Source organism: Rhinolophus ferrumequinum, chromosome 27 (assembly GCF_004115265.2).
Source record: "Rhinolophus ferrumequinum isolate MPI-CBG mRhiFer1 chromosome 27, mRhiFer1_v1.p, whole genome shotgun sequence".
Taxonomy (NCBI): domain Eukaryota; kingdom Metazoa; phylum Chordata; class Mammalia; order Chiroptera; family Rhinolophidae; genus Rhinolophus; species Rhinolophus ferrumequinum.
This window is the reverse complement of record NC_046310.1, coordinates 3050989-3064263: the sequence shown is the minus strand read 5'-3', so window position 1 is coordinate 3064263 and position 13275 is coordinate 3050989. Positions and strand designations below refer to the sequence as shown.

General features: G+C 44.9%; 1 protein-coding gene across 1 annotated transcript in view; it reads left to right on the top strand.

The window, feature by feature from the left end:
- Positions 1-5941, top strand: part of CRB1 (crumbs cell polarity complex component 1) — an 83171-nt gene extending 77230 nt beyond the window's left edge. Inside the window, 1 exon segment of the mRNA XM_033099359.1 lies at positions 5736-5941. Within this exon segment, the coding sequence (XP_032955250.1) occupies positions 5736-5941 (206 nt within the window).
- Positions 5942-13275: the final 7334 nt, after the last annotated feature.

Here is a 13275-nt window from a genome sequence, read left to right as displayed (position 1 = left end):
CTTTTGGAATTTGAAAACCTGACTTCCGAAAGAACCCGTTAGTTCTAAAACAAAAAGCTCTTTTTAATAAATCTTCACGTGGGAAGGAGTCTGTCTTGGCCGGTTGTAAGGTACCTTGGTGTTTTAAGTTGCTATGGCTCCTGGATTTTAGTGATGTTCCCTTCGGAAATGACCAGCCCAGCTTCGTAGGACTCTTCTCTGTTTAGATCGTCCAAGTCTCAAACGATTTTGAAGAGAGAAGGCTGGGCGGGGAGAGGATTCCCATTAAACACGTTATGTGTTTTTCGTCTTCCACTAGGCCGACTTTGCAACTGAAAGTCTGGTAATTTGATGTAAACTGACAGTGACAACAGAAACAGTTACTTCTGAGGTTATTTAAGAGACGGGGCCGAAGAGAGACATTCATCAATGAAACGCTGGGAGAAAGGGTTTTTCTTTCTCTGTTTGCTTTTTAAAATAAGAATAGAGTAAATGGCACAATAGATTCTATAAACAAGTTCTCCAATGACAAGCTGTCAAAGTTAAAGTGATAGATTTGACATGGGTGGCTAGATGCCACACTTTATCACCTACATGAGGGAAAGCCAATTTGAGTTTGGTCAATAAAATCCAACCTCTGGGATCCAAGAGCTGGGGCGGGGGCACAGCTGGTGTCATGTGGCAGGGCCCGGCAGTGTGGCATTCACTGCTGCTGGGACACCGCAGAGTTGGCACAGCTGCCCTGTGGGGGATGTCTAACATTTAAGCTCGATTTGATTAATAAAACGCATGTATGTCAGAGGGGACGATGCCCTGGGCCCTTCGTGCTCGGGTAATGTAATGCAGGTCTGAGGTAGAAGTGGAATGGGTTATTCAAAAGCTGGATTTACTGCAGTCCACAACTGTTGAAAATTAGACTACATGTGCTGCAAGTTAGGGGTTGCCAGGGTATCTCATTATAGGAGGCTGTTTTTTGCAGAGGCTGGAATCTCTGCTGAATTACTGAGGGACTTGTTTGAATGGAGACTTGGACCAAATAATTTTCTGATAAGTTGGTCATAAATCTTCAGTAAAATAAGCTTGGTGTTCTCAGCATATCTGTTGGCTTTTTGATCATTTTTATGGCTTTCCTCTTGCTGGTCAAATTATCCTTCTATGCTCCGAAAGCTCTTCTGACATGGATTAAGTCAACACAAACCAAGGGACCTTCATTACTTTGGCAACTGGTTTTGATTTGGAGGCGATAAGTACAACGACACCGACTAGACTACGTGTGCCAAGGGGCTGTGCGATAAGCCACGAGGGTGTCAGGGATTTGGCACCGTTTTTCGGACATAATGTGAGAATAAATTAATAGCAGCTCTGACCCACTGCAGACAGTCGGAAAGAAGAAAGAAATCTGAGTGCGAAAAGAGCCAAGGTATGGCGTTTGGGTTAAGAACGAAGATGCCAGTAGGTCAGGAGAATGTCCATGTGTGGCCACTGTGTGCCTGGCACCGGGCTGGGCACAGGTGGGCAGGGTCAGGGCCGAACATCTGAGGAAACACCAGAGGATGTGACCATGAGTATCTCAGAGTCCAGCAGGGGCAATAAGACCATGAATGGAAACAAGATGGACAGGGCAATAAAAGCAGAGCGGGGAGAAGCATCAGCAAGGTCTGGGATAGCGAGGAAGGGCTAGCAGAAGTGGCAAGACCTGCACATTTGGAGGTTAGAGGAATCCTTGTCATTAAAATGATCATGTTTAAAATTACTACTTTTGCAACTTTTTTTTTTTAAAAATTGAAAACTAAAGAAAATCAGAAAAAAATAAATAGTACAATAAACACACATATAGCCTTCACCCAGCTTCTCCAAGTTTTTAACACTTTGCTACCTTGCTTCTCTCTCTCTCTCTCTCTCTCTCTCCATATATATATATATATATATATATACACACATTTTTTGCTGTGACTTTAGAAAGTAGGTTGTAGACATTCTAACACTTTACCGCTAAATATTTCAGCAAGTATCTTCTAAAAAAAAGGACTTCCTTTTAAAATCACAATGCTGGTATCCAAAAATTTATCATCTCATATACTATTTATGTTCAGATTTCCCAGTAATATCCTTTGTCCCAATAATGTCCTTTATAGATATATATATATTTTTTTTTGGATCCAGGATCCAATCTGCATTTAGCTGCTAGCAGTCATGTGATTTTAGTATCATTAAATCTCAAAAGTCACTCTGCCTTTTTAACTCATTTTCTGAAGTCCTCTGCTTTTGAAATTATGTTTAAAATCAATTGACCTTAGCAAGTGCCTTCTAAAATTGATAGACCATGGTAGAGGCGAGATGTAAGGAACTCAAATCCTTTTGTGTCTTACAAAATCCAGGTTAGTTAGTGGAGGATGCTTGAATAGAAAAAGAACTAAATAGAAAGAGAACTAAATAGAAAGAGAACTAGAAAACAGGAAGCTGATATGTTTCTAGGAAGAGACATAGGTCATAAGAACAAGGGAAGGACCAGCAGAGAACACCCTCCTGTGACTCTGCCCCCCACCCCCACCCCTCCACTAAGGGGAGGAAACAGAGCTTCCTGGAACGGCATCCAGGTGGGTTCACGCCTGGGCTGGGGAAACTCTTTCAGACGAGTGAGCGGCTGCTCCCCATTCTATGGCTCCATTCATGACGCCAAGCACAGGCCCCTCCTAACAACGAGCTCAGACGACGGGAGGTGGCACCACAGCCACGTGGTCCTCCTGCCACTGCATCATGGTGCCACCTTCTGCCTTCAACGCCTTTCTTTACCTCATTCTCCCAGCAACTTCCGTGGAGAAAATTAAGGCTGTCAGCAAGGCCCCCTTCCTTCTTGGCGTTCCCCCCTCCGTACTCACCCCTACCCTAACACCTCTGCCAGGGAGCTGCGGCTGTTTAATCTAGCCACGCCCACCCCCAGGCACCACCGCTAAAGAGGGACTTTTTATAAAAAGACAATGACTATGCCTTGGAATTCCCAACGTCCAGGACCTAATACGCTGCCCGAAGCTTTGAAGGCATTCAGTAAACATGTGCTGAGGGAGTGAATTTCACAACTCCTCTGAAGAGGATGTAGTCGTGCACCAAACAGTACTGAGCCGTACAAGTGCGTGAGTCAGTGACAACTGATGGGCCACTTTGTGCAAAACACTGCTACTGTCCTGCGGGGAAGTTCCAGCGAACACAGACACCCACTCCCAAACGTCTGAGGGGAGGCGTAGAAAGCGGCTGAAGCCACGCGGAGCGATGGCAGCACATCGAGCATATACTACATGTGAGCAGGACATCTCAGCTGTTCTCAGGTGTGTGCGGGGCGCTGGGCATGGCTGTGTCAGAGACCCCGGCCGTCACAGGGGCTTCCGTGGGGAGGCCCTGCAGCGTGCAGATAAAGTGGGAGAGGGTCTAAAAGAGGGGACGCAGGACTCAGTAACTGGCCACGAGCCTGGGCTGATGTCGGGAAGAGGCTGATGGTTTTAACCAGAGCTAGAATCCCGAAGATGTAGCCTCATGCCAGGTCCAGGTCCTTTTTCTCATCTACCTCCCACGTATCCACCCCAAATTTCCACAGTCGCCATTTCAGCCCCTACGATGGGGCCCAAATCCCATTAGAAGGTTCCCAGGACCCTACCTTGCAGGGCCACCTGACCTGTCCCATCTCAGCCCGTTACTTCCACCCTCAGTCCATCCTGAGGAATTGTAAGGACTTGGTGAGAATTAATAAGAACTTCACGTCGCACCCCTCCTTTTCCACGTTCTGTTCTCAGCAGGCCCAGCGAGTGACTTCTGGGAGCAGCAGGTGAGGACGTGGGCGGGGCCTGCTGGGGGAGGAGCCCGCGCTCCCACGCCCACCGGTTCTTTACCTCCATCTGTAAATGGAGCACCAGGCTGAAGGACCCCTCGCTGTGCGGAGCCTTCCTGAGTCCTCTTTTCAACACCGTCCTTCCTGAGTCCTCTTTTCAACACCGTCTCCCCCTTACAACTGCAAAGTGGACAGTGTTATTTATGGTCGAAAACTGGCTGCTGCAGCGATATGCATTTTAAAGACCGAATTCTGGCACATAGCTAGCATTACATGGAAACGGCTGTTTCTAGCAATTCACTGATCATCAGACAGCTCAAGGACGCAGGTCAGTGAGGGAGGTTTTTACCATCCACCAAGCTGAAGGCCTACTGGTGACAACAGCCAATTGTCGGAGGCGCTCTCCTCCATCTCAAATATGGAGTATTCCTCTCCTTTCGCTTTCGTTTTGTAATTTATGGGATCAAAGTTAAAGAGATGTCCCCACTTTGCTTTAGCTATACAGAGGGACGATAAACATCATGGCCAGTTTTAAAAAACACATCTTTAATTTTTATATTAATTGCTAATTTCAAAATAGTACATACTGGTCTTACTTAGCTGCTCACGTAACACACACACACAAACTAGTTTCAGACTCACAGTTCGGAGGGGGAATGTAAGCTGTAATCAAGTGGTACACTGAGGCATTTAAACTGCCCACCTCCAACCCTCTCAATGACACTGCACAACATGGATTTATAATGTATTCTGGTTCTGTGTGTGTGTCCTCCTCTTTTCCCATCCCCAGAATCTGAGCTCCAGTTTCCAAACTTGGATTTATCCTTGCATTTTTATTTCCTAACTCACTGAAACGTTATAGTAGATGGTCAATAAGTATTGTTGAGTAAGTGAACAAAGTAACAAAAACATCTGAGCTCAGAGTGAGTGTTTCCAAGGCAAGATGACGAAGAGATAGAGTATCATAGTAATTATATAATAGTTTAAACCATTATATAGGGAACAAAAACTAAAAAGAGTGAAAATACTTAAAATTTCCTAGGATGGTAAACAAAGATCCCATTTGTCACAGCAGGTTGGTTAGGTAATGGGGGATACGTCACAGAGAAAGCCAAATGAGACAATCAACTAGGTTACTCCTGCTTTTTCTCTGATGAAATATTTCTTTGAAAACCAGTTTAAAAATTCAAATAGAGACTGAGTCCTATCTTTTAATATTTCTGGGCAACTAAGTCAGTGTTTCATGTCACCCACTGCCAAAAGGTGCTTGGCAAACAAACACCGTGGGATCCACAATAAACAAATTGTACAAGTACCACCCTGATAGTCCCAGATCCAGCTCCTCCCGACAGCACTCCACCTGCTTTGTTCTGTTTCCAGATGTTGGTGTAGCATCAAGCTCATGTGTTTTTATAGCCACTCAGTTGTCACATTGAATCCACATCAAAGTGATGACAGAAGAGAGAGTCTCGAGCTCTTTCCCACAAGACACAACTCATTTAATTTGCTTCCTTTCCCCAAAAGGGCTGTAAAACCATCTTCTTTTAGTCCCAAGTTAGGACTTTTGGCAACGGAGGCACCAGGTTGTGAAGAACATGTTTCTATAGAGATAGAACTGTTTTACAAACACATGTGTGGGGTCCTCTCCTGCTCTTGATGTCACATGGAAGATCTCAGCCCCTGAGAGTAAGGCACAGAGTACACAGTAGGTAATTCATGCCACACTGTGTGACACTGCACCATAAGTGCAAGGCAGTCGTTTTCTCATGATCTGGGAGTGCGCAAGTCTGACTTCCCTTTAATACTTGGTCTTTGCTCGGGGCTGAGTGGCACCAGCGTGGCTTGGTTGTCATGCCAGGGCAGCTCGGCTGTGCTGCACCTTTCTCTTTGCTCTGTCCATTCACATCACCATTATTTCAATCCTGCCTGTTGGCAGGTGGCTGGATCACTGACATTTTCACTGTCGCTGGCTCAGTGACAGTGGCCTTTTTGGTCCTTGCCCTGGAAGTTGTTGCTTCTACTGTCAACTCCAACAAAAGGGCCACTCAGGGAACCTACAGCCCGAGCTGGCAGGAGAACGAAGGTCCTTGAGTGGAGATGTGGAGCCGGGCACTGCCGCCTGCGATGGAGAGACTGGGTTAGGAGCCTCCTGCCTCCGAGAAAGAGAGCCACACTGTGAGCGTGGTGGCTGGCCAGAGTGCTTTCCCGACACCCAGGCACAGTACCCTCCAACTGGAATCGCAGCGACACCTTGGGGGGACACCTGGGCCACCTCTAAGGCTTTTGTCAGTTCAATTCACACCATTGTTTTATTCTATTCAATTAGCCAACCACAGAACAATGTTTTAGTGACAGTAATTTCAGCCTCACCATTAGCAAAGTCATGTCCCAGAGGTCAGCGTCTCCCGGGAAAACCCAGTGCCTGTCATTTATACTCTTTACTTCTGGCAACCTGGGGATACCTTTCTAGGTTACCCACTACCTGGCCACTGCACTTTTTTTTTTATTATTATTAACACAGAAACTACAGAAAAAAATAGCATACATTTCTCAATCTTCCTATCAAGTGGTAAAAGGTTTTAGTTGTACACCTATGATGAGATGTATACTTTGTCCTTTGGTCACGGATGTGAGAAAGCCTCAGGAATGGCCTGTGGTTATAAAGAGAACTAAAGTCAACAAGTGAAAAATTGAGATGTGATTGTTCTCCTTTCTGAGTATATTCTGCATTTTGTGACATTATATGTGACAAAAGTAACCTCTATGAGGATCTGGAGAAATTTCTTATGAATTAAATCTCTTAACTGACCTATCTCGAGTGTTACATTTAGTCATTGCTCTTTATAAGGGGTTGCTTAAGGTCAAAACACTTCCCTAGACAGAAAACAAGATAAGAGGAAAACTCCAATTCTCAAATCTAAAAGACCAAGCTCTTCCTTTCCAGTGCTTTTTGATAAATTGGGATCAAACAGTGACATTCTCTAAATGTAAGAACCCCAAACCGAGGTATATGCACTTCTGGGTGTGTATATAAGACTATCTACAGGGTCAGGAGAGAAGATTCTGGGCCTCCTAGTTACATATATTTTTCTCCAAATGTTTGGTTAGAATTTTATATATGTTTTGAAATGCATATAACATATATGCAGGTATGTAGCTATTAAAGTAGCATATAAACAAAAAATTTAAATGTGCATATATTTTTTGATATATACTCAAAAAAGTTAATGACGTGAATTTATTATTATTATTATTAGCTTCAGGTGTACAAAGTAATGTAATAGTTAGACATTTACACCCCTCACAAAGTGATAACACCTCTCCCCCAATCTCCTACCCCTCTGACATCACATACAGCTGTTACATTTCCATTGACTCTATTCCTTATACTATGCTCCATTTCCTGTGACTATATCTATACATACATATATATATATATGTATATATATATATATATATATATAATTATAGTTGACATTCATTATTATTCAGTGCAGTGGTCAGGCATCTACACCGTCCATGAAGTGATCTCCCTAATAAGACAAGTGCCCATCTGACTGTACAAAACCTTTACAACATTATTGATTACATTCCCCAAACTGACTTCCGTATCCCCGTGGCCATCTTCTGGCTACCGATTGTGCTTTCTAATCCCCTCACCTTCTCCCTCAATGACGTGAATTTTTAACTCTGTTCTAGAGCAGCCCTTCCTTCTGAACGACTCAAGGACGTCTCCCCAGAGACTGTACCCGCCCCTCTCTTCCACACCATCGGCTTCCCACTGGACTGGCTCATTTCCAGTTACAGCGAACATGCCATCGTATTTCCTGTCACACAGGAGTCTCCCCCAAGGCCCACACCTCCCACCACTTACCATCTATTCATCAGGACGCCTTTCAGCAAAACCACCACAAAAGAGTCTCCTGTATTCTCCATCTCTCCTTCCTCTCCTCGCATTCTCTCTTGAACTCAAACTAATTGGGCATTTCTTTGCACCATTCCATGAAACAGGTCCTGTCAGAGTCACTTCTGACCTCCACATTGCCAAACCTAATGGCCCGTCCTTAGGCCTCGGCTGTATCTGAAACAGCCATCACTCCTTTCCTGAAATACTTTCCACCCAATGGGACACTATTCCGTCTTGGTTTTCCTTTTATCCCACTGTCCAGCCCCTGTCAGTCTCGTTTGCTGGTTTCCCCTCATCTGCTTATTTTTTCCACACTACTTGACAAATCACATATTGTTTTTGTTGTTCACCATTTCCCCCGACTAGAATTTAAGTGACGTGAGGACAAGGGCTTTGTTTCTTTCACCGTCATATCCCTCACCTAGAAAAGGCCTAACCCATAGTGAAAACACAATAAATATTTCCTGCATCAGTGAACAAATAATGAATGAATGTTGCTCAAATTTGTACCTGCCACCAACCAAATCCCAAAGTGCCCAAGACTTTGTGGGATGTCGTTGGAAGTTCTGGCTACTAAACTGTCCCTGTCCTGTCTCCTGGCTATAAGGTCTTCACCTCTGGCTTCCTGGAATTGCTAATATTGCTCTGAGTGTTAGTTCAAAAGCATGGTGTCTCTGATGTCTACACGTGGACTCTGCTATGAGACATGTTCTTTACTTTTGCATCCTATTAGTTACAACTCCTTAACAGAGGTTCATGTGGGAAGGACAAGAAGAGCCATTCCTTAGAAGAAGAAAAAAACAGCTGAGTTTGAAAAACAACAAATTAAAAGAAAGAAAGAAAGAAAGAAAGAAAGAAAGAAAGAAAGAAAGAAAGAAAGAAAGAAAGAAAGAAAGAAAGAAAGGAAGGAAGGAAGAAAGAAAGAGAGGAAGAAAGAAAGAGAGGAAGGAAGAGAGAAGTCACAGAGAAGTTGATTCTGATGGGATCAGCTCAGGTCTGAAGAAAAAGAGAGCTGTCCATGGTAGCACCTTAAGTTTAGAAAAGCTCTCTAATCAATCTGGCGGTTCACCCTCTCCCAGTGGCTATTTTAGGGCTTTGCAGAGGAATGTGTGTTCAGACTTATGCATGAATGAATACATGCAGGGGTGAATTAATGAATGATTCCCTGTGGACACTCCAAACACATAAGGAGGTCACTTAGAGTGAACATGTAAGACAGGAAGGAACAACCCAATCCAGCCACAGAATCCGATGAGAAGAAACAATTCGTTGTGTGACATCACTAAGGTTTAGGGCGTTGGTTATGCAGCAATGGGGAAGTGACACAATTATTCACACCGGCAAGGCAACCGAGTGATCGTGGCAACAGACAGCACTGCTCAGTTCTAATTTCTTTGTTACCAAACCTGTTGCTCTGGAAACCAGTGGACGATGCAGTATTCATCTACTTGGTGACAATAATTAGTACACTACTGATATGACAAATGTGTGCCTGATTTCTCTCAGAGTGGGAAATAAGGGTGAGGATCCATGAAACCTGGCACGGCAGTGGGTGGCGCTGAGGGCGGCAGTCCCTCCAGCACAGCTGTTTGCAGGCTGTGGGGCAGGGGTGTAAAGTGGACACAGCCAGCCGACTTCCTGCACCTGGGGAACTCTGGCCGCACAGCCAATGGCAAAGCCACATCTGGTGTGTGTTTACAAGGAGTGACAGGGAGGCTTCTTCACGTAGCGTCTCACGTGGTCTCTGCAGTCACAGTGAGTGCAAAGAGAAGCAGGAAATGACAAACGACTGTACCTTAGATCAGTGAGGAACACGACCCTATTTCACTTCCTTAAATGGCCAGCTTAGCAGATCGTCTCATGTGAGATGCAGATAGCTATGGTCCCAGCGTCCAGCCCCGGGCAGCGTAAGTGTTGTTATTATGGGCCGTTAGCATTAGTGGTCAGCAGTGAAGAAGAGCTGCAGCAGTGCAGACGCAGAACCAGAGGCATCACTGCAATGATGGTTGTCTTCCTGTGAGGCTAATGAGGGCTCCTGTGGGGAACCAAGGGCCAGGACTGTTTAGCCTGATACGTACACCATGGACCTTGTGTCTCACAACAGCTCTTTGAAAGAAAAACTTTTATCCTCATTTTAAGAGCCTTTGGAGACCAAGAAACATAGGTCTCAGTTTCGGATCTGCCCCAGCCAGGTGACGTGAACTTCGCCTGAAAAATGGGACTCGTATCACACCGTCTGGGCATCTTCTGATCATTAGTAGTGCAAAACATTCAACTGTGGGTGACACAACACGTTCAACCGGAGGTAACACAATGTGTAGCATCTCGTTATTTTTCAGACAAGGTGGAGTCAGGACACGTGGCAACCAGAGGTACCATTGTGTCCTGCCTCCTATTCTACCTGCCGAACAATCCGTGTGGGTAAGCAACCCTCCCGGCTTCCTTCCCATCCACTCATGTATTTGCAGAAGAAGCAGGTTTGGTGCGGAGCACAATTAGGTTTTCCTATCATTCCCATGGCTCAGAACTGTCCCCTGTAACGGCCGTCCCAGCCGATGGAAGAGATCACTTCATCTGTAAGACCAACCTGAACGTCCAGACCACTCCCAGGTTCTCAATAAAATTATCAGAAAATCAATCAAAAGATCGCAGCTCTCTCAATCCCCCAAACAACTGATAAGAATTTAAAAAAAAAAAAAAAAGTTTTGCTTCCCAGAAGTGACTTCTGTTGCAAAATCTTTTAGGATTTCTCCTTAAGCCTCTTTCGTTAAGGAATCATGACCATCACCAGCAAGAAAGATGGACCTGTGTGTCCTGGTTTACGTTACCCTTTTGATGATGATTAGACAGCTAACTGCATGTGGTTTTATGCAACACGGGGTATGATCCCAATCAGGAAACTTCCCTTAATTCTGGAGCTATTGAATATGACCTTCCACACGTCACCCTGCCCCCAGCAAAAGTGCAGCTCTCCCTGCTGTGCACTGCATTCAACAGTGATGACAAAAATGCATGTTTCCAATTTAAGCCTGTTCTTCTGTGATTTGGTACCTAGAAACCTGGGACAACATCCATCAAATATATTCGGCAGTATCTGCCTGAGGAAAGCTGCTTTAAAAACCAGTCCCTGGGTGAAAACCTTAAATTGTGGAAGTCCCCTTAATTCCCTGGGATGTGTTGACCTTCACAGGGGTGGTGGTGGCTGGTGGCAGCTTCCATCAACCCCTCCTTCCCTGTTGGCCCAACTCCCAGAGGCCACTGCTAGAGAAGGGAGTTGGGGACGCTCTCCTGTGTTCTACAAATGTCCCTCAGCCAGCAGTGGCCGCACAGATCGGCACTGTTCCCCCAAATGCAACCTAGAGCTGGGTTGTCCGGTAACAAGCAATTACAGGGTAACAGCTCCTGCAACACCTGGCACTTTCCAGAACGTTTCAGTCTTAAGGCGTTAGGCCTGTCCCACTGTCACACTCACCTCTCCTCAGGGTCCTTTGCTCTGTTCTAGACCACCTTCCCAAGCACATGCAAAACTCTCCACCTGCTCATAAGGGTGGCCCAATCCTAGCACGTGCAGACATGAGCCTTGCTGCTCCAGGAGTCCCCATGACAGCTGGGCACATGTAGCTGACTAGTGACCGGATAGGTGTGTGGATGGTGAAAATCTGTCCAGCGAGAAGCTGTCATGTTCGTGGACACAACCGTAGGCAGACTTAGCTAGTCCCCACCCCCTCAGTGTGCGTCCCCGTGAACTTTCTCGTGTATCAGCATAATCGCCCTTGTGGCCTGTGAAGAGGAAACGTGATCTAACATTTACCTGCTCAATACCACTCACTTGTCAGCACAGAGTTTTCCGTTCTGAGTCTAGAGTATATTCCTTGATCTTTCTCTTGCTACCTCTTCCACCTGAAAAAAGGAAGCAAACGGAGCTAGCTCGGACTCCTGGGCATCGTCCCTAAATTCTGCAACTCGCACCTTCTCTGTATTGATCACTAAAGTTAAATTAAATGCAGGCATCCGATGCTCTCTGACCAGTCTCTTCCTCCAGCCCCACTCCCACGCCCACCCCCATGTCATTCTTTGGCTGACAGTTTCACACATGCTCAGACCTCCAAGGTTTTTGGCACTCCCCAAACCCCACGAGGCTGTTCAAAATGCATGTCCTTTTTTTTAAATCATTAAAACATAACTGGAACATACAAGTCTGATTTTAAAGCCAGTATATATGTTTCCCTTACATTCATTCTAAATGGCAGAATTATTCAGTTCACTTAATAAAAAAAAAAAAAATCACCAAATGTCTTGCATTTGGTGCCAAGTACAACACACTTCATTGAAATCAAACGTGTCATCTGAAAGCTTACCTGGAGGGAGCAATGGTGCTGGTAGAGAAGATGCAGGGAACACGGAACACGGATGTTTCCAAGAGGAGATTGTGTGGCTGTCCAGGGAAAGAGAGCAGAGCTCCAGAAAGAATGTTCTCGTGTGGAGGGAGGTAGCGATGGGTGGAGAAGGAAGGGAGAAGCCAATTATATAAACACAGGTCTGCTGACATTTAAAATGTGACAGCATGAGAAAGGTTAAAAAAAAACAAGTCCAGCCTGCAAGCAAGGGTACCCGGGACAAATCACAAAATAAGATGCAACTAATGAGGCTGAAATTCCAACATTGCTGGCTGGGCCATTCCAATTATCTACAGTATCAAAATGAGACCATGACCTGCGTTACAGTGGGCCACGGGTCAAACTTGGCTGGGATTCTATCAAATAATTTCAACACAAATAAGCTTTAAATGACCTCGAAATTCCTTCCTGCTATGCTAACGTATTTAAAATCATTAAATAAATGTGTAATCACTGGGACAAAACAAATGTCAGTTGCTTGTATATATTATTCAGTTTAAACCTTAAAATACCTAATGGTCTCTACAGTTAAAGCTGCACTTCACTAACAGACAACATGTAAAGAAAGAGATCGTGCTTGAATAAGTTTCACATTTACCCAGCCAATAAATCAGGAGGGGCCAACTATTTAAATTATCCTTTGGTTGTGCATCTTTTAAAAGTACATAGGATGCTACCTCGCTATGCTCTAATTTGAGAAAGTTAAACCTAACTCATGCAGACATGACTCAGGAGGAACTTCCTCCAGGGTTCTGAGCTTGAGAAAGAAGCTCCTGGCCACCTGCTTGTCTCTCTTTCCCTCCGTCATAATGTCAGAGTGAGTTTGACACATGTAATGTTCCTGAACTCAACACCAACCTTTCACTTTCAGTTCTGCACACCTGATGTGAACATTTAACAGGAAGCCATTTCCAAAGAAAGGGATGGTTTGTTTCTCATACTCGCGCGAGTCAACAGAGATACCTGTTGACCTTTCGAAGTTCTGCCATCTTGAATTCGTCGTAGTCTGTCCATTTCACACAAGTTATAAGCATCTACGGTCAGCCTGCTGTCGTGCTAAGAACTGGAGAGTCAATGATGAACAAAACAAATTTGTGCTTTCAAGGGCATGAGTCACAAGAGGGGCGCCTGGCCGTGTCAGTGTGGCAACCAAATTAATTCATACATGTGAA